General features: G+C 34.8%; 1 protein-coding gene across 3 annotated transcripts in view; it reads right to left on the bottom strand.

Moving 5' to 3' along the window:
* sbm (L-type amino acid transporter sobremesa) overlaps positions 1-23,324 on the bottom strand; it is a 31,263-nt gene that overhangs the window by 4,163 nt on the left and 3,776 nt on the right. The window contains exons 1-8 of one of the 3 annotated variants that reach the window (XM_076130199.1): positions 14,284-14,920; positions 6,428-6,537; positions 4,028-4,124; positions 1,882-1,983; positions 1,144-1,250; positions 820-955; positions 541-666; positions 182-329 (exon numbers count right to left, since the gene is read on the bottom strand). In XM_076130199.1, coding sequence (XP_075986314.1) covers positions 182-329; positions 541-666; positions 820-955; positions 1,144-1,250; positions 1,882-1,983; positions 4,028-4,124; positions 6,428-6,537; positions 14,284-14,413 — 956 coding nt within the window. In that variant the 5' untranslated portion in view covers positions 14,414-14,920. Of the gene's footprint in view, positions 1-181; positions 330-540; positions 667-819; positions 956-1,143; positions 1,251-1,881; positions 1,984-4,027; positions 4,125-6,427; positions 6,538-8,373; positions 8,728-14,283; positions 14,921-23,324 lie in introns of those variants that run through there. The other 2 variants (XM_076130211.1, XM_076130208.1) reach the window with 2 other exon arrangements.

A 23,324-nucleotide genomic window follows, 5' to 3' on the forward strand; every position in this document is an offset into this window, starting at 1 on the left:
GTTTGAAAAAAATATTACCATTCCAGCAAATTTAAAGAAAAAATTTACAAACTTCATGTGTCACAATCATACCCAGGTCGTTAACTTTTTATGATCCGAGAGTCACCTTCATTCCAGCTGATCATAAATATATTACTTGACAAAAAATTTACTTCATTTAAAGATTATAACTAGCACTTACTTGGAAGGATTTTTAATTTCCTCAGTAACATAGTTGAGATTATTCCAACCATCATAAGCCCATAGGCCAGTGTAGAATGCTGTGGCAATGTTGCCCAGCGTGGCCGTGCTACTGCCGAAATTTGGCTCCTGTAAATGTCGCGTATTACCTGCACCGATATCGAATACCAACAATCAGTGTTTGTACAATATGTTTACAACCCATTATGGTAATTAACATTAAATACAATCATGAGCTTCACATACGATGACTCGTTTGAACTCAGCTAACTCAATCAATGTAACCAATTAGCCGATTACGTAATGGAAATGTTTGATGATGAAAGAAGGGTTTGTGAAAATGTCGGTTATAGTTATTACCTAATATTAACTTATAAGCTCCACCGCACACGATGATAGCCACAGCCACTAACTTAGCTGCCGTAAAGATGTTCTGAACGTTTGTTGCCAGGTTCACGCTGTAGCAATTAACTGCTAATATCATCACTGCAAAAGACGAGTGCTAGATTAGAGTTGAATATTTATGGCTTCAATGAACGGCTTCTTATTGACCTTAATCGACTCTGAAGTTATATATCAATTGAAATTCGTCTATTTCCATTCCTAATCAAGAACATTGTAATAGATTGTTCGACATACCAATACATATGACTGCGACCAGTTTGACGAGGCTGTAGGGCGGCTCACATTCTGATACGAACGGTTCCACCGCGTACTTTGCGAAACTCAGACAAATTATAGCCATCTGTGACGGCTTCAGTACCAATGTCGAGACCTGTTAATAAATCAACATTTAGTGCATTTTCTAGTTCAAATACTAATAATATTTCATAATAATGACGGATAGAATTACGTACAATCTACAAACACCTACAAACGTTGTCGTGATTAAGTATAGAGTTCGTTGTAGAGTTGTGATTCAATCATCATAGTTTTGTTAAATGAAATTGTTGCGTTTATTACCCATGAGAATAGGAACGCTGGCGGTCCTCCGAATGCGTCCATAAAGTAAGCGTACTCAGCGCCTGACGACGTGTTCATTGTTCCCAGCTCCGCGTATGCGAGCGCTCCTGTATATACAACAAATATTTTATGTAGAAACGAGCATGACCCCCTTAATCATGACGTTAAATAGCTCAGTAGTTTAGTCACTGAATATTTTGCCTTGCTTTGAAATAGCTGAGATAGATCGAATGGAACGTAACGTGTGCGATTAATTAAGAGCTAGTTGCACGCTTCTGAACGAAGAAATTATGATGTTATTATAATTTTCTTGTTAGGTGCCATTTCTTTTAGTTATCCACTTTCATTTAAGCTGCCACACATTGAAAATAGAATTGCAATCATACTCATAAATAAGGAAGTAAAATGATATACTCCCAAGTCAAACGAGCGAGTATAACACCACGTTCAACCAAAATAGAAAAGCGACAACGTGTCTTTTGTAACGTCATTCTGTGGTAACGCTGAAAACAACCAATTTGCGTAATAGGCGGAAACAAAAAATGAATGCTCTATTCTATTCGCTATAAGTACCTCCTTAGAGTATAGCAACTCATTTATCAGTTTGCCATCTCATCTCATTCAAACGTTCGAAGTACTTGAGGCTGTTAAACAATTTGGATGATTGAAGTACGTGTATCGGGCGGCAGTTTCACGTGACCGATGTATGGAGTAATATGGACTGATTAAAGTACTTACCAAGCAGCGAGAGCAGGCCACATGCCATCCAAATGATGAAGCTAATGCCCACTGAGCCTGTGCGCTCCAAAAGCCCAGAGGGCGAGACGAATATTCCTGAACCTGAAACAATGTTATTTCATGTAAACGAATTGCAGGTAAAAAAGGCATACTTTTATTAGCTGCATTATAATAACGATCAACAATCTACGGTCCGTTTTTTTTAGACTTAGGTACTGTAGATATGTTATATGGTTTGACTCATATTCACGAGCCTAATGAACTCCAATTATTTTAAAGGGAAATATGATGATCGATTAATATTGTGCACTTATTAATAACGTTGTTCATTTGTAACTGCCTACACATTATCTAGAATACATAATTAGCGCAATTATCTGGACATTCCACGCCCTACGCTATCCGTTACAAACTGAATATCGATTTCCTTTCAGCCCCTAACAAACAATAGCACCGCAATAGGATTCCTTTTACCGTGGGCGACGTTACATACACAAACAATGAATGTTCAAACACCCAGAGTGTTTGCTACAGAACCATGTGGTACCGAAATACCTGTGGGCTAAACAAACATTCATTTGTCACAAGAGAACTTTAGTGTACTGCTTAAGTTTCAGCTTTTGCGAAGGTTCGTAATGGAAGGATTATGAAATTTGGTCTTTACATTTATTAGGTGCAGATGTTATGGTAGCAGTGTGGGATCGTTTAAGTATGTAGAGAACAGCCATAAAAATTAGTAGCTACCTTTACCAGTACCAGCATATATGATGGTTTTTATACAATACGATGGAGGTGTTGAAAACCAGTCACGTTTTCCTCCACAGTACAATAAGAAATCGATAAAAATAGGTCCATCCATGCCTATGCTATTGGCACCGTCTGAATATACGTCTAGATACTGACGTGTAGGGTTAGAGATCACAATTGTTTTAGGTAATGACAGACGGCTGGCCTTAAGCCGATTTGGTTTTTTTTTTTTTTTTTTTTTTTTTTAATAACCCATATCTGTCCCACTGCAGGGCAAGGGTCTCCTCCCAAATGAGGGGGAGGGGTTAGGCCTTGAGTCCACCACGCTGGCCAAGTGCGGGTTGGGGACTTTGCATGCCCTCAATAAATGTATTAAACAAATTTTAGGCATGCAAGGTTTCCTCACGATGTTTTCCTTCACCGTTAGAGCAAGTGATAATTATTTCTAATACACACATAACTTCGAAAAGTCATTGGTGTGTTGCCTCGGATTCGAACCTGCGACCACTGGCGTGGGAGGTGTCAACTTAAACCACTCGGCTATTTGGTTATCAAGTTCAAAACTTTCAATCGACTTATACGAGAGGAATCCCGCTTCACAGTATTTTGCTAGTAAAAAAATAAGCTAATATTTGTTGCTTATAATTTACTATTGAAATGAAGGCCAAATGCTCACGAAAACACTAAAATACTGAAGAAAGGAAGGCAAAATAAGCTCCGAAACTAATTAAAAATTTAATATTCTATTCAGATCTAACCCAGCTTGTGATGTGAACTAATTATATTCTATTTATCTTAGATAAAATGAGTTATATATCCAACGCAAGTCTAGCAACTGTTTATCTTTAGCCAGATGCATATTATTATCTAAATAATTTTTCAGCGAGCCAATCCCATAGTGATGATGACGCAGTAACCACACATCACGTGTATCGAAGAATAAATATTAAAGTCACGGATTCCATAATATTTATAAAAATGTGGTTACTAAGTAAAGGTAGGCATGTTTGTTAGTTTTGTTAACAGTTTAACGATTGTTACAAGGCTATTATAAGAACAAATATCTAAGTATTAAGTAAAGTAATTAGTTGTTTAAAATAACTATTAAGGTCTCTTGTTCAATCGACTATATTACTATTGGAAGCATTTACCTTGGGGGTTAATAGAAGTAGTCCCTGAAAAGCGTTGAATACGACTCATAACATAAAACTATCACATAGTCGTCAATACTCGACAATATAAAACTTTGCATGACTAGTGCCCGGTTTCTGAGGTTAATTTAGCGGTAGATTATCAATTCCAACTGTCATGTTAATTTATAAAATCTTAAACGCTATCGGCCGGGGTTAAAACGGAGGGTAGGGTACGCTATGTATCTATACTAATGTGAAAATCTTACCGATCATAGTGCCAACGATTAGAGCCACCCCACTGAAGAGTCCCACCCGTCTCTTGAGGTGAACAGGGTCGTCCGGAGCTGCGTCCGACCCCTCCAACTGCGCAAATACATCGAATGATAAGAATAATAAGAAGAATAATTAGAATATACTTACTTTGTAAATGAACTTAAGATGAAGATAATACTCATTGGATTAATATTTCAAAGTAAAATGTTTTCAGCACATAATAAATAAGAAGTTCGGTTTTCTCCAACGTAATATTTTATGCGAAACCAATTTAATGCCCGCCTTCCACTGCGAAAGGGTAATGAGTAGGAAAAAGCTGAGCGGAAAGGAGTAAATAGTTCTCACCATCCATTAAGAAAGAGTTTCAGTGAAAAATGGGTTTTGCCTTCCATTGCCGGCGAGTTTCGAGGAGTGAGCTAGGCGGGAAATGAGTGGAGTCAGATGAGCGAGTTGTTTGCCTTCCATTGTCAGCAGCCATGAGCGAAGAGGCGCAGAAAAAATATCTCAGTGCCGGGTAGTCCGCAGAGGAAGCAAGTCGCGCGATAAATTTTACGAAAATGATGTCCGACGATTCTAGTGAAGAGGACTACGTAAATACAATAAATAAATGCTTGCTGCTCTACCATTATAACAAGAAAAAGAAGCGTAACAAACCAAGATTTTGGATGAGCAACCATATTAGAGAGAGACCTAACAAGGGTGAATTGTTGCGGATGTTCTACGATTTGCAGAGTCCGTTCAAAACTAGCGCGCAACACAATGACACAGCGGACCCATTTTAACTCGCTCAGTCCGCTTCGCTTACTCGTTCACGATGGAAGCATTTCTATGAAATTTTGCGTTGCGAGTCGAGCGGAGTCCGTTAGAAATCCGCTCAACTCTGTCACCACTTTTGTAACTCTTTTTACTCTTTTGCTCCGCTCCGTTCGCTCATTCACAGTGGAAGCACTTCTATGAAGATTGCCGTTGCGAGTTAAACGGAGTCCGTACGAAGCCCGCTCCGCTCGCAGTGGAAGGCGGGCATAAACCTTCATATTAGCTCTAACATCTCCATCCTCAAGTCGGTTCGTCTCTACGTCTTCACTTAATGCATACTTTATGACTGAGATGAGAAACATGTATTAGAGTTAATAAGCACTCCACTCGACTCTACAAGAGCCATTAACTATAGAGTACCTGTGTACTCAAGAACTTTGGCAACATATCTAACATGACCCATATATGTATATAGTTATAATAGCAGGTATGATGCTACAATATGGGTATTGACTACGAAATGCTAAGATCTCTAAATTCTTTACATATTTCTTTATGAGTCACGTCTATACTTTCTCGCGCCTATTGTGTCAGGTCCTACAGAATTGCACAATGCACATACATCGTAAATCTATACTAATATTATAAAGCTGAAGAGTTTGTTTGTTTGTTTGTTTGTTTGTTTGAACGCGCTAATCTCAGGAACTACTGGTCCGATTTGAAATTTTTCAGTGTTAGATAGCCTATTTATCGAGGAAGGCCATAGGCTATATAACATCACGCTACGGTCATTAGGAGCGGAGTAGCAACGAAAAATGTTACGAAAACGGGGAAATTTTTGACCCATTCTCTTCAGTGACGCAAGCGAAGTTGCGCGGGTCAGCTAGTCTTAGCATAAGTTGATGCATCAACAATCCTTAATATTTGAATTGTACGTAGCCATAATTAATTGCCGCATTTATTCAATAAATAAAATCGAACGTTAAAAGTTTGATTTTAATCTAAGTCTATGCAGTTGAATTCTTTAAAGTTTAAATTACTTCGCAAGAAAGAATGCAGGGGTGACATTGAAATTCTTTTCAAAAGACTAGGTACAAAGCTTCTTAACTTGTTTGTGAAAAAGATGGAATTTAGCCGAAGGACAAATAGTAGAGCTTTATTCAATTTGTCATTCCTCTCAGCGGTGCACTCACCGTCAGGAAACGTTTGCAAACAAGATTTTCTTTTTCAAATAATACTGCAAAGCTTTCAGAATATTCTGCGAAACTCTAAACCATTTTATACCTAGATTTGAAAATAAAATCACATTTGCAAAGCTGTGACCTGGATAGAAGCATCCCTGGGCTTCAATATACTTCAATAAACACGTAGTTAGGTTGCTACTGAATAACATTTCTAAACTCATATGTATGGTGATGCGTTCATTGCGAGGGTGAGAATATCTCACTAAATTTGCAAAACCGTTTACATATACCATACTCAGCTAGCAAAATGGATTCATGATTGATTCACAGATCGACTCGTTTTCGTATGTGAATTGAAAATGTATATTTTTCCCAACATTTTCAAACGCAATTCTAACGAAATATTAAACATTTTTCTTTGGTCTGTTCCTATGAAAGGGTGTTACAACATACCTTGTCTCCTGGGTTGGCGTTGCCGTCGGTGAGCGCACCCGCCGCGCCGTCTTCTGCGTCGCACTCGGCTGAGCACCCGCGCCATACCAGTCCGCCTTCGCGTGCGCTCCCTGCACAAAAAAACAATAATAACATTAAAACTGTGCAAAAACTATACCACAAAATAGATAATACAAAGTATAGGCCATAGCCAAACATATATTTTACTAGCTGACCCGCGCAACTTCGCTTGCGTCACATAAGAGAGACTGGGTCAAATTTTTCCCCGTTCTTGGAACATTTTTTTACTGCTACTCTGCTCCTACTGGTCGTAGCGTGATGATATATAGCCTATAACCTTCCTCGGTGAATGGGCTATCTAACACTGAAAGAATTTTTCAAATCGGATCAGTAGTTTCTGAGATTAGCGCGTTCAAACAAACAAACAAACAAACTCTTCAGCTTTATAATATTAGTATAGATTATGGGTCACTTGCAACGCGCGCTTGCACTTCGCAAGCTGATTTATATTCGCTTTAACTCGAGTATATTATAAGATAAGGAACAATGGAACGCGAAAGTTTAAAAGTTAGAATGTGCCACACTGATTCAAGTTCAAAAATTTCCATAAAACCTTCATTATGAAACCTCGGATTACGAGAACACCGTGAATGAATGACGTTAATTGATAAGAACGAAGTATTTTCGTATGTTAAATATGTGATATCCTTAAATAATTGTGGTTTTAAGCAATTTGGTAATGTGTTATTTTAATGATAAGATGAACATATTATGTGACAGGTCTGCTGCTGTAATGTCTATTTACATAGTGATTGTTTGGTCTGGGTGATGACCGATATCATTGCGGTACATCTAAGATAGTTATGTTTCCGGGGTCTCTACCCCTGCCAAGGAAGTTTATGTACGTATGTGTTCATCATAGATGCTTAAAACATATGTGTTTTCCTTTAAATTAGTAGCTTAGCTTTTCTATTTCTTTTGCATTTAAAGAAAATAAATCAATAATTGAGCATTATGCTTTTTTTAGACATTTTCGGTACAGCAAAAAATATTTTATTATCTTTTTAAATCACTTGCCGGTGAATATCGATTGAACCATAAAGATTACATAGGTACGTTTATTACAGGAAAAATCTAATCAATAACACAAGCTCCTAATTTTTATTTTATTGCTTATCGCTTGCTGATAAAAATGCAGTATTGCAATATTTTGTTTCTAAGAATATTTTTGATATTCATGCAATTTATTTATTGATTCAGGTTTTATTTCTTCGATACAATTTGCTGTGTTTGATATTTAGGTACCGTAGAACTAAAATTAAAGGCGTATCCAATAAAATTTTAATAATAAACAAATTGCACAATTAGATTAAGTACATGAGCTAACAAATGCAAATTGTGCATTTAACTTGTAGATACCCGATGTGAACCATAAACAAAATTATTAAGATTTAATTTCTATGTATTTAGTATGTATGTTCTAAATTCATAGCGCGTAGGTGTTAGTCAACTGCTAATAGTATGACCTAAATTAATGAATACTTACTCATCGAAATAATAAATAAAATTACCGACTACCTATTCAAAATGTTATAGTACCGTAGTTATATAAATAAAATATTTCTAAAGATAACTTTAATTTATCCTATGTTATCCTAAGTTTATTTTCTTAATAATAAAGAAGATTAAAAAAGTCATGTTGTTCTTTCTCTGTTAAAATCTTTGAGCCAAACATCAGAGACTTATCTATTGTTTGCAATAGAGCTTTTTTAATCGTAGAACAACCATTTGTTTTCGTAGACTCGTAGAACGATAACATTTTTCCATTATTTCGAGTGAAATTTCAAAAAATCTAATAAAATTAAAAATTATTCTGACAAAACATTTGTTCTTAGATAAAAAAAAGGTTTTATGCATAATATTAAAATAAAAAAAAACATAATTACCATTTTTAACTCTTGGAGCCATAAAAGACTTAAAATATTTAGTTGCACTTTCATAAAATAGTAATACTTATTAATAAAATAAATAATATTGAAGCTTTTAAATATAACTGAAATATTACACTTCACTTGACACATGCACTTATTTGAAATACTCTAAAAAAAGATTTTTTTATTTATAATTTTGCAAACGTCTGCTTTCAGTAAAGGTTGACAAGTTACAGAGGAAATCAGTATATTGAAAAGGAAATAATATACGACAAAATGAAGATGGGTAGTGTAAAACCCAGAAGATAATGTGCGAAATAATATTGCTCTCGTAATACTTGTATCTTGTCCTTACGCCACCGACGCTACGCTTAGAATACCACTTTTATTTACGTGCCGCCGTTCTTAAACACTGAAACGTGTATAGGTATGTAATGATATACCTATTATTATATAGCAGTCAGTCACTTAGTGAGCTAGCACTTATTTTTATTGAGAAGTGATAAGGATATGCAGGTTTTTTCCAGTTGTTTGTACATAAAGTTTACTGAAAAACATATCTGTGTGAAATCTTAAATAGAGAAGTACCATTTTGCAACAAGTTTTGATGTTCTTCTATACAACTAGAGTAAAAACAGCAACTGGGTAGTATTGGCCACAGTCCCGAGAAAAAAGCAAACCCGAGAGAGCCTAATATATGTCAGGGCTATCTCGTAGCGCCACCGTCGCGACGGAACGTTAGCGCCTGAGTCTAAGCACGTAGTCCACTGGGCAAAATACCTCAATCAACATAACACCAACGTGTTAAAAAACATCTTGTTTGTTATTCTTTTGTTGAGCATAAGCCATTTATTACTATCCTTTGCCAGTCTAAATACCAAGTGCTAAAATCTGAAATAGTTACGTACAGTCACGCCCATTGATGTCATGACGACATTATATATTACATTGAACGTCTCTTACAGCTGGATAGCCGACACAATGACAGGTATTCTTGCCAAAATGCCCACTTAATCAGTGATAATGAGACTCGTATTGTTAGGACTATCAGTAATGTGTTGAAATAAAAGCGAAATAATGAAAATGAAATCTAAGAATTTCATGATATTCACATGTATTCAGATTATTGAGAAAGCTATTTCAGTATTGTTGAAACAATTTATTTTACGGAGGTCGCACATCATTGCGAGTCATCTGAGTACAATGTTACTCGTGGAAAGTTACATTGAAAGCTTTCTTTACAAAATTGTTGCTAAGAATACAAATATAGACTGATTCAAAGCTAAATGACAATGATGTAAAAAAACTTTATAGGTCTATATATTTTTTGGTCATTCATAAATCTTGTGACAAATATTTTAAATTGTACGTGTTTCAATGTTAGCTGGAAACTCGCCATATATATGCACTACATTAAAGGTCAAATAAAAAATCGATTCAAGGACGTGAATCAGTATTGATTGACGATGCAAAAGTGCCAATCACTACTACGTGTTAGGGTTTAACAGTAGGTTCCTATTAGTAGTCGCTTTTATACTCACCATAAATCAATGAATGTTCAAAAATAACTTTATACGAATGACGAACTATAAAACTGACAATAATTTGAAAGCTATGTTAAACACGGCCATCTCACACAAAGGGTGATTATCTGTTAATAGTAAGATAAAAACAAAGCAATAAAAGTTTAGACAATGTAATAAAGATGCGGAACATCAGACGCTTTGCCAATTTTAGATATTATAATGACTAGGTCTCACGATGCCAAGAGTTTAATTGAGGACGGTGAAGCGTCCTTTGGGGTGGCTTTACAGGGTTCTACCGCATATACCATAGTACACTCGGACCTATCGTAAACATGGGCATCACGCGGTGGCATGAAACATGCAGAATAACAACTCTCTTTTCCACTTTTTACTTTCACATTCACAGTACCCCACGTTTCTGTCTATTAGAGAAGAAATCTGTAACAATGCTATGATTAATAATATACAATATAAGTGAAATAATAAATGCCTTGAACAAAAATATAAATTGCAGCACCGAAGCAGAATGTAATTTTTGTTTCTTTTTCGGTTTACTTTTAGCCAAATAATCTGACAAGTACATTATAAAAAATAATAACTATACTTGTTTGTGTGAAGAGGACCCCCTGTGATGCGAATACTACACCGAACTTCGCTTAACGATTCGTTTTAATCTTATCTAAAACCGTGTTATGTATGGAGTTATGGACATACAATACGCGTCGATGTCTGCAGATTAACCACTCAAAAGTCTTGGGATTAAAATTATTTATCTTCCTCATACATTAATGGTTAACCGGTGTTCAATCTAATTACTGGAATTGCCGACATGCAGGTCAACAAACATCGATTTAAATCAAGACTTTACCTCTATGCCTTTAGTATTTACTAAGCTTTATAGTAAATAATGTACGTAGCACGTGAATAAATGTACACAGGGAAGTCATGTGAAAGTTATCGTTTCTTAGAAGACAACAGACTGCGGTATTTGTTCATGAACAAAAACATTTTTTGAAACAGACAGACTGACATGTATGTTTTACAAGATAGATGGTACTGTGTAAATATCATTTGCTTTTATATAAGAGTTTATAGCCCGAATTCATTTCAGTTCTCGTGAATTTAACTTACCTTGATGTAGTCTTAATTACGAAACAAATTATTATATTCAATTTCGTGCCCATTTGGAACGTAATCAAGTCTAACATTCTATTGTTTTTCTACAGTCTGCTCTACCAACCTAATGATTGAACTTTAATTGCTCAGTAACTGTACTTCATAAATATCATACCAGTTACTCTAAAATCAATTTATTATTGCGACCAATATAAAGCGTTTTTATTATCATCGGCGCTGAAAAATCATAGTGACTAAGCTAAGAATAAAAACTGGAAAAGTTTTAATTTCATGCTACGCGGACACATTATTTTACAATTGATCTTAACATTTCGATGACACAATCGACAAATATAAATACAATGAAGGGACATTTAAAACCTAAAGAGCTGCCCAAATCATCGGATGGATTTGGAATGAAAATGACACCGAAACCTTGCTTTGTACTTTCGACATGACAGTTTAAGTGGAGCGTATGTAACATGTAGTTCACGTGTCAGATTCTGCTAACTCAAGTTCGAGTTGCCATTTTGATGACGCTTACAACAGAGTCAGATGACACACCGGACACAGTGTAACCAAAACACATCGTGTGCACAACAGCACGTACACCAACACCTCTAAATACCTATTGTAATATTTGCACACTCTAACACAATAATTTCTGCACCTAGCATCTATTATTTTTATGACCATTAGGTCATTTATGGATTTATTTGCTGCCAGTCAATATTTCTTACAAACTTGCGTGTTTTCTAAGTTGTAAATGAATGAGGAAAATGCTTTGCTTTTATTTGAATTACCATCTATCTGTAGAGCTTAAGTATGAAATAGGAAAACGAAGACCACCTTGTAGTAATAAATCATTGACCAACTGTGATTGTTATGATTGTGGCTACTGTCTGACAATGTAGTCAGTGCTGAGCGATTTCAGCACTCGTGTGGTAAGTAAGACGAGTCCCAGAACACTAATTCACGAAGCTGCGTGAAAGAGTTTATCGTACTCCATTTTAGAAACAAATTTCAATTCTAAGAAGCACCATTTAACTTATCAGTAAGATAGAAGTGACAAAATCATGGGTAGGTCCAAGTGTAAGAGCGCGAAAAGAATAAAGCATAGGGGAAAATGTAACAGGTAAATGCATCTTGCATTCCAATACTTTTTGCAAACCGTAACTTAGACATTCTTAATTACATTTATCATGAATGAATAAATAACCTATTTATAAAATTCTAGGATTTAAACAAAATATGTTAATGAAATAAAAAACTTTGTAGCATGCGAATATCTCATACCACAAAATTTCTTTCAAATTGCAGTCCAAATATTTCGATAATGATCTCAAGATTTATTTTATATGACGCACGAACTCGGGCCACCACCACACATCGTTACAGGAAGAAATAATATTGACATCGTTGCGTAGATGTGACTCGGTCTAAATATTTATGCGAATGCTATAATAAAACGGCGGGCGGGGCTTTAATTGCGTGAACAAAATAACTGAAACAAATAAATTTCCGCGTTCTCATTTCATTAAGGAAAGTTTCTATGTGTTTATATCTCTTACAGATGCGTCGTTCAAAAGTGCCAGGTCATAAAACTATTGCCATATTGACTGCCAAAATAAAACTATAAATTTAAGTGCAGTCGTACTGTGAAGTTTTCAAAGGTCCAATTAAATGTTGCCATTTCATTGAATAGATGTTATCCTCTTTGCCCGGGCGTGCCCTACGAGGGCATTGACCAACGAGTCAGATGCAGAAAAGGCTTTTCTTTATCAGTATTTTAAGTACTCGATAAAACGAGATGGCGATTTGCAAATGCGTGCGTGTTATTTTTAAAATGACAAGATATTTAATTAAGTAAGTAGTGACGCTATTCATTAAATAGGGTCGTATCCATTTGATGTTTTAATTAATTATAATACGCGGACTATTGCATGTCCTCACGAGGTGCAAACAACTTTGTTGGTGAAGTTTTAATGTAATTGCATTTAGTTAGTAAATCATAAATAAAATGGTAAAGCATTCTATAATATTTTGTGGTAATATGTGACTATTATGATTTTTGAACAGATACTTAGACTGAAAAGGATTGAAAACGTAAGGTAGGTATTCCTTTGCTATTAAAAAGCAACTTTTTAATGTGGTCGATGATTAAGAACCATAGAAAAGAAAGGATGATTAATTACTTATATTATTTTTATGAGAAACCAGTGTACTAAGTACCTAACAACCAAAGTTCTACGGCCTTGTCTACGAGCTACGAGAATACTTTCATCGTATCTTACTAAAATATTAACAACACTTGAAAAACTTTAAACTCTGAACCTTCGATTAATAAGTATAGCCGAAATATTGATCGTATGATGTCGAAACTTCCTCACTTTAAATAAATAATTAGTATTAGAATACATATTGTAGTTTCACAGATATTTGGAGGTTTAATGACCTTTCACCTCTGTTGAAAGTACTGACTTTATTTTGTTATTCGGAAAATTTAAATAATATAAGTAACTAATATGTAAGTGCTCTTATCAACGTTATAATTCCCATACATTTGACTACACAATTGCAACAGAATTTTCAAGTTATATTATCCTTAAATGCATTGGATTAATTTTGTCATTGACACTTTAGCGATATTACCTCGGTATTGAGGATATTAAGTAAAGTATCGAATAAATGAACGAATTGTGATAGAATAATGAACAGTGCGTCGAGGACAGACACCACAAAGTAAGACAACAAAAAGAGTTAGTTTAAAACTACTTTCGTAGGTTTAATTAGGCTCTAAACATATACAAGCGCTAAGCGATGAGGTTCTTCATTTAGTATACATACGTTATTTTCAGGTTGATGAATTTATGGTGCGGTAATGAATTAAAGAAGGCATTTTCGGACAAATAATTACTTTTACGATACCCATTGTTGAGTTAATATTGTCATAGTGTTAGCAATTGTATGTCTATAATATTATTATATTTTAAATGAACTGTTTATGAAACCTATCGTAGGACGAAATCAAAGCATACCCTTAGAATTTCTTATGTTATTCATGCGTTGTTTTGAAAATATCAAATGTTATGTATAATAATTAAGATTACACGATTATAACTTCACGGAATAAATGTTAATAATTTACACAAGCAGAACTATTGTTAACCTGTTACTGGTTGTTACCGAGTGTTTAGACTGCATGAACAATAACTGCTGATGGTGTTATGTTTGATGGTGAATGTTATGTCTGATGAGTGGCGTTAATGTGTTAAATGTTAACCTTCGTCTGTGAACACGAGCACGGGGCCGAATGCGCCATTCTGCAGCTTGTCGTTGTTGTGTGCGCTCGCTGGTGCATGCACAGAGTTACGGAGCAGGGCCGCCAGTTTGTCACGCATCGCATCGCACATGCGCGCTCCGCACCTTCGCTACTGCTGTCGTCGCGGCGCCGGCGCCGGCGCTTATTCACCGCGGCTATATCAGCAACACTCCGACGAGCCAAAATGCAAACGTACTCTAAATTCAAAATAACACCGCTTACAAAATCTACACCCACGAGCGATCCTTCCGAATTCAATGTCAGATAGACACTGCACTTTTTGGTTCACGGTACTTCGTAATTTAGATGATCACACACAAACACCACGTACGTGACGGAACTGTTACGAATATTGCTTACGTATCCACAACACGACCTTTGGTACACGAACACGCGGACGTATCAATTTTATGTAAAATATTCAATACAAAATAATCTTTCCTACAATGAAATTAGAAAAATAATATTTATATCACAATTTTTATTGACTTTCTTAAGTTATTTCATACAAAATTTTATTTTACGAATTAACCGATGTAAAAATGTTACAAAGTGTTTGAAACCTATAAGAGATGTGAGCTGTGAGCAGTTGCGCGGGGCAAACTGTCTATTCCGGGCTTGAGCGAGCACGTGGGCGCGCCGCCGCCCGCCCTGCCGCCGCCGCGCGCCCGCCCACCGATCAATGGCCACGAGATTTGATATCTCGCCGTAGACATCGCTGTACGCGCCATAATATTACCATTTACGTAAACTAACTAATTAACAACAAATAAGTCTATATTTCGTGCTAGTTACATTTCCAAAATTGAGGAGAAAACAGTTTAACCTTGAAGTGACATTCGGCACAGCGAAAACTTTTCGACTAACCGTTGACCTTTCACTCGATCTACTCGCAGAAAGTGATCGATCCTCAACAAGTAACAGTCCTTGAATGAAAGTAGTAATGATTAGGACTTAAAAATAACTTACCAAATTGCAATTACTTTACATTTCTAGGTTAACTCTATATTACTATAAAATTTTGTTAAATAATAATTATTTGAAGCTATGACGTCATAAGTAATGAGTTATGATCCCAGGATTGAAAAGCACGTGATGGGTGAGACGTAAAATTGAAAAAAAATTGTCTAAACATCTCCCAAATATAAATTTACGAGGGGTTACACGTTATGTCTATTCTCACGGAAAGTAAAATACGCCCCGGTACATCAAGTGTATGACGCAATCGTAATTCTGCCATCTATACAATAAATCAACGTAAGGCTTCTTCAATACACTCTACTCGTGCAAACACACTGTAAAACTTTTGAAGCCAACATTGTATAAAAGAAAGATTCTTATCAACTGCTCTAAGACATGTCGCGCTTTTCATTAGATCTAGAAACTAATTAAATTCTACAAAGAATAGTTCGATTCTCTACAATTGGAACTACCGAGTATCGACAGATTGACTTTTCGATAGCTAGGTGGTTGTCGATACTCGATAGATATTAGAGAATCGGGCTACTGTAAAACTACGCCACTACGTGGTTGAGGTAATTTCTGTAATATACAGTACACCAAAATATCTTGTAAAGATTCATAGCATTATTGACCTATTTAAGCCAGAAGTTGAGCAACTGTATCCACCTGTCTTTTATATTTTCAATTTACTGTTGCTACATGAACAAGACTATAGATAAAACTACTTAAGTATAATTTACTGAATAATAAGGAGAAATAAGCATGATTGCTAAGTTGTCAAATAGTAAATAACATTATTCCACCATACGTAAGCAGTAAACGAAACACGAGGCGGAGGCATTTTTCTACGTAGCTATTTTTCATGGAATCGAATTTACGAACAAATTGATTATCGCGATACCTTATCTAAATGCAATTCCTACGCGTTTCTACGTCATAAAAGGTACAGAAAATTCAAACTTTAACAAATAACTGAAGCATGTACATTTCGCCTACGCCTCGGTAAACTGAATAAAGTTTGCCCTTGGAATATTCAAATACAATGTTGCTTTCAGCAGATTATCTTTAAGCAAAACACAAACAACAATAAGTATCACACGTAAGAATCAGTTCAGTGAAACATTTCAATTACTCTATAAATATTCTGTAGACTGTGATGAATGCTATATCTTAGTATTGTTTATTTTGCTTTATTTCCCGGCCTTTAAATTCGTATTGTAGCATTCCCAGATTACGTACTCTTTAGTTCTATATCATAAGTCTTATTTTATCCTATGTGCTCTTTATTCTGTTACAAAAAATAAGTAAAATCAAATGGAGAGTTGTTTAAAAGCGTACCGTCGTGAACGGCTAGTGTTATAAATCTCAGGAGAAACAAAGCGGGTCTAGTCTGTCGCAGTCCGATACCCGACGATTCCTTGGCACACGTTACAATTATCACAAATACCACCTGAGTACCATGCGTCTTATTACAGAGCTGCAGAAATACATCGCACACGCATCCATCTATGTATATCCAATATTCAACCTTAACACAACACTATAAAGATATAGAAACATTTAGGGCTCAGTAAATAATGTTTGTAGCATAATGTATGTGTCGTCGAAATATCTAGCGTTTGTTGCATTGAAAAAATGTCTTTGAAAGTGGTGTATGTGTGTGTACGACACGATATGTATCAGATATAAACATAATTATACTCTATTTTTGTACCACTAGATAGAGCTTTTATTGATTTCAGTGCATCGAATGTCTGTATTCACACTCACTCGTGGATTGCTGTATTATATATTTATTACGCCATGTCTATATAAAATACGGCATTGTTTGAAGGTTCCGTTTTAGTGCATTACATTGCAGTATTTTACACTAATAACGACAGTAGAGAAATTTATTAAGTTTATTAATCTTATAACTTGCAGTTGTTACATTTGGCACTAACTATCAGGCTACACATACAGATAATTAATTAAACTTTTATTAGCAATTAATAGTGAGTATAATTAAGTTAACAACACATTGATTCATAATTTCGTGAATACATCATTTGGCAAGCAACCAATATTTGTATAACGTATCGTTTTAGCTGTCACTTTTTAAGAATTAGGATGGTCATTCACTATTTTTGTATCAACATGCTTCAAAAGCAATGGAACTTTATAATAAAACGATAAACGAGGGCACTTTGAAGCGAGAAAAGCTATTTTCTTCAACGCAATCTGAATGTAATGAACCGCAAACACAGAAAATAGATCCTGAATGTTACAAACAAATGAATATTGGAATGCGACACGTAACTCTATAAATAACTGTTGTTGGTACACAATATTTAGATTAATTTTGCCACAGGTCTCAAACTCCGGGGTGAGGTAAACGAACTCTAGTTTACAAAAACGTCCACAGACTATGTGTCGCCTGCGTCCTGCGCACCCTTCAAATGACCTTCACGGACTTTCCTTTAGCGGACCAACAAGTTAGGCGTAGGCATGTAATGAAACTCGTTCACCATTCGGTCTCGTAGATTTCTGTAGTAGGTATAAGTTTTGCTGAGTACAAAAGTAGGTAAACAATATTTTTTATTGGCTTATTTGCAACTAGAAGTATTGAACCGAAATCTTTCTTTGCTTTTTTTATGTCATACAAACAATGTAGCTACTCTTATTTTATGCCTTCGTTTTTTCAAGTTAAATTAGTAGTTTTGTATTTAATAAAACGAAACTTAGTACCTACATGAAAATAGACGACATAATATTCTTAAACCACATCCAAATTGCTATGAAAAAATTAATTTGACTGAAGCAAAAACAACATTTAGGCTGCTGAAACCAAAACTATCTACTATAACTCATACAGTATCGATTAGATAGGCTTGTCAGTCTGTCTGAACACTAATACAATTACGACAATTAGCCTACGGTCTGCAAACACTTGGTAACTGCAGGACAACATTTACCAAATTAGTTATGAAAATAAATTCTTTGGAAAACGCGGCTGTGTCGTCAGACGAAGGCGTCTCGCTGACGTCAAATATTTGCCCAATCACAGACATGTTTCATACAAATATGTAAATTTGTATTATCGTCACCGAATTATTTGTATGCTTTATGAATCAAACACGTGCTTAGCTAAGCTGCTAATAAAGTTTAATACATAATGGTAGGTAGCCTACGTTTGAATACCTGTTACTTAATAAGTTAAATTATTTAATGTTAAATGCGTTTACTATATTATACACGATTGTATTTTAGCTACTAGAATTCTTATTCCCTATCACTCATTTCCGACCATTTTAAACGTATCCGATAGAACAATCTGTGGAATTTGAACACTGTTGCTCTACCCTTAAAAAAAACTATACCATTACACGAACTACTATTAAAGCTAGCCAAAATTAAATTGTTTCCCAGAAACATCCACATTACATTTAGCTCTACATAACAATTTACATTTTCATTAAATGTAGAGTCGCAATAGCGACATACTTTTAACTACATCGAATAGCTATTTACATTACAATAATTAATATGAGACCTACATATCATATAGTCAACGGAATTCTACAATGCAATATAAAACGTCGTATTGATGAATTTACAGAAATAAATTTAGTTCGAATGTTTATTCGCAATTTCTAACGTCAGCTAAACGTGACTGACATCGAATGACAAGTGTTTATTGAATCGGCGAATTTATTACGACCTGCATAAGCAAGCCTTTGTAAGAATATGGCAGTAATATAACGTAGGCTGTTGTCACACGCTCGTATTATAGCCGTATGACAATGACCCCTATGTGTCTGCCCCACCCTGCCTCAATGTAACCCTGTAATCTTCTCCGTTTATGTTATGGCTATGGCTGTTTTACACAAACACTCCATTGATTGAATACAACGGCAAAGTACGGAATGACGACTGGTTTCATTTCATTAGGTAAAGATAGATTGTATTAGCTATATTGAAATCAGTTTCTTTCTTAAAAAGAATAGTGTTTCGTAACTGTAATGTATATTTGTAGCTTTGACTGACAGTTTGTAACTGAAAGCCGCTTATAGGCGTATATAAGAAATACATTTTAAACTACAGTTTTTTATTGATACTGTGTACTGTACACAAACTAAATAACAAAGCCCAGAAAATAATCAAACAAATTTATAACCGTTAATCGTACCTACATTTTAACGAGTATACTGGATTCAAGTATTTTTTCATATTCGGCAATAAGGAAAAGAGATGAAGGTATAATACATACCAGAGAGAAAATATGAACACGTGTATTTTACACCTCAACTCATTTTCATGAAATTGATTCATGTAATAAGGCGTGTATGAGCGAAGCGACGACATTGAACCAATATTGAAAATCCTTCACATCTTGGTATATTAAGTAGGTAGGAATATAAGATAGGAGTGCTTGGTTGACAATAACATCTTTATATAATATCATTACCACATTATAAAGCCACAAGAGTCAAATATCGGTGTATGCAGGTGTATGTTTCTATTTATAGTGAATACTGTATCTAAGAACAATACTGAAGATGGGAGATGTATTATATTACCAAAGAAATAGTAGGCCTTTTAAGCCACGAACGAAGATGTTTTTCGTTACAAATATACCTCTGTTAGACCTGAATGACCTCTCATAGACAGACACAGGCCAATGATGAATATAATGAAGAAATAGTACTTATCGAGAAAATAAATAATTATTAATAATTTTAGTAAAAGCGATTTTAAGCTAAACTACTGACTGACTACTTACTATATATCCTTGATTAAAAAAAAGTATACGATGGCTAAACATTAATTACTTCCTAAAATCTATATTATTATTTTTTTTTAAGATGGGTAGGTGTCTATCATGCTCCAGAACGAAAAGCAGGTCATATTTCTAAACAACATTGAAAATATTCATTTAAATAGCTAACACTAACACTGGTTGAAGCAAGGTTAACTACATGCGAAAAACAAATAAATACAATAACAAAAGTTTACTATACTGCACTACCTCAAGAACACCTTCAAAGATAACTATCACCGTTCATTAAACACTACATCTATGGTGTATTACTTTCGGTAAATAAAAAAGGAAACCAAAGACCCGTATTATAATTAGACGCGACGGTCAGTTATTCTGAGATTGCGAACGATGTCATGTGACATGGCCTACAACATGAGGCTGGTAATCTGGAATCATTACGTTAGAGCGAGTTGTAAAATTAACAATACTACACAAACACACCACACAAATATTTGGAGACCCTCTACGATCTACTACGCAAAAATTTTCCGTTCATTTATTAATAGGTCTCGTACTCCGAGCAATTAGTACAACGCCTGTATATTAAACAAATAATGGACAATAAAGAACTCATTGTATAATTCATCGCCCTAACGAACGTTACTTCTGAGCCGCTACCTTCCCAAGGTCGTCTCAGTAAACTCATAATTTATCGCGAAGGTTCATCTTATCTAAACTTTTAAATCTAAATAGATGATATAGAATCTTTTAAGAGCATCATGAGAGCGAAATCAACGTGGCGCTAATCAATATATTCCACGCATGCGTCACAATGACTTTTAAACGTCTTCGAGTACTGGGGAGCGTAGGCGTTTGACGTGCTGTACTATTCCTCTTATTATGATTTAACATAGAAAGTAAAAAATTTGACACGACTAAAAATACTTTCGAACACATGCGAGATCCTCGTGAGATTCATTTATTGTGGACTGTCATCCCTAGGTCAATTAATTGGAATGCCCTTGATACAAGGCCAATCCAGCTCATCTTCCATAGAATTACTGGCTCAATGAGTTCGTCAAGATAACATTACAATACTATACTACACATAAATAAGTTGCGACTTCTTGGCATAATGTACCTACCTACTTTATTACAATTTATATATGTTTGAAATTCAATATCAAAGTAAAGGTAACTTAATCCCAAGAGAGTTTCTCGTAACCAAAGAAGCCAAAAGAAATATTACATGAAAATATTTTGCTTTTAATATAAGTCCCGTAGTTTGCCCCCTGTGAATTGCTAGGGTCTGGCATAGTAGGCATTTTAATAAGAACCCGACTGTGGCTTCACAAAAAAATATTCGTTACCTAAATCATCCTTCAGAAATATTAGACTTTGCTTGGTCAAATTATATTTCAAGAGTACAAAGGGTCAAATAAAGGGCCTAAGAAGCGGCAAAATTTTATTGCCATAACGAGCTTCAATGTTAATAGATTTTCCCGTAGTAATCGATGAAGGCCATGGTCAATTTATAGACAGACGCTTGTTTAATGGCAACTACTTCCCATCTACAAAGTTTTCAGGTACTTATAAGAAGCCAACTTTCTTGACTTGAAGTAGATTTCTTTATTAATTAATTCTTAGTTCAGTTCCAAAAAATATTCTACCAACATTATATTTTTAAAGGTCAGTGTTCAGCGCTGAATATGCAAATGTATTTTGCTTGAATAAGGTAAGAATATAAAAGAAAACGGGAAATAGCTAATTGCAATAGTATGCAGATATTGCAAACATAGATTTGATAATGATTCATTTGAATTAAGATTGGCAACGGCCATATATTTTACAATCCGTTTTATTTCCTTATTAACGTCACTGATAAGGGTCGGTTATTTCAAAGTGAAGGTGATTTAAGGCAAATATCCAATGATTCATTAATTATCAATTAATATACTTATTCATAAAAATTAAGCAATAAAAAGATTTAACTTCAACTGCATGACTCTATCTAGATATGAATATTATGAAATTTCACTACGCGTAGGTTTATTTTCTTTCGACTTGCCTGTAACAAGTAATAGTTATAAAAGCTATTAAGTACATCAGATGAGAAAATAAGTATCAAAAATTAATTACATGGAAATAGTTATACATATAATGAAAAACTAGAAAAGTTAGTCCCTCTATCTATCTATCTAGTTTGCTTCTAAAAACGAAAACTTCAGGAAAAAAATTGGTTTCAGATTTCTGATTCTACCACGCTTATACCTTCTTGTAGATGTTCAAGTTTTAAGTTTTCATGAGCTTGCAATAATTAAAATGATATACAAACGAAGAATAATAACAATAATCCTAGAAAAATATAATTCGCACTTAATTAATTTCAATGTAAGTACATACTTGATTCTAATTAAAAAGCTCCTATGTTTTTCATTTTTCCGTTTACAAAAAAGTTATTTACAGCATCGTGGTCTAATAAAGAACTTCTTTTATAATTAGGGAGAGGTAATTAATGGTCTCGACGGCTTTACCCGTCTGTTTGTTGCTTAAAAAAAGACGTTTAAATAATCGTCTTCATTATTCAATTTAAATACCCCATTTTCAAGGTTATTTTTGTGCTTCATTCATTTTATCCAAATCTTTTGGTACTTAATTAATACGAGTACTTATACAAAAAATGTTTAAAAAAAACCCTGAAGTAAATAGGCACTAAAAGATTTTGTGAAAAAAAAGGCTAAAATACTAATTCACGTCTTTAAAAAATCTTCAGAATATTAAGGTATTTTGAAAGCAATAATACATACGTAAGTTCTTTAGCATACACATAAGTATAAATCATCTGGAGCTTAAAACTGCTGTTGTATTTTATGTTCCAACGTAATGTCGGACTATGCCGCATAATATTAATAATGAAAGCGAACACCTACACGTTAAGGACGACAAGAGAACAATAAAGTAACCCAGTTTACGTGACGGGTGATAACACCATGTCTCATTTCAGGAGGAAACACTAGTCGGTACAAAACAACAGTGCATTCTCTCACATCAAAACAATGCTAATAAATAATTTCAATTTAGATTCGTTGCCCATTTGGCTCGATGATTCGTAACGTGACCAATAGATATAAGTACTTACTACCTATTCAGTGGATGCTACGAAATTATCAAGAGTTAGGGTTCCTTTTAAATACGTATTTGACATAAGCACGTATATAACGTCATGCCTGTTATACCCGAAGGTGTAGGCAGAGGTCAAATAGACTCGAGTTCGCCATCTACATCCATTTGCAACATT

This window comes from Anticarsia gemmatalis, chromosome 2 (genome assembly GCF_050436995.1).
Source record: "Anticarsia gemmatalis isolate Benzon Research Colony breed Stoneville strain chromosome 2, ilAntGemm2 primary, whole genome shotgun sequence".
NCBI lineage: Eukaryota > Metazoa > Arthropoda > Insecta > Lepidoptera > Erebidae > Anticarsia > Anticarsia gemmatalis.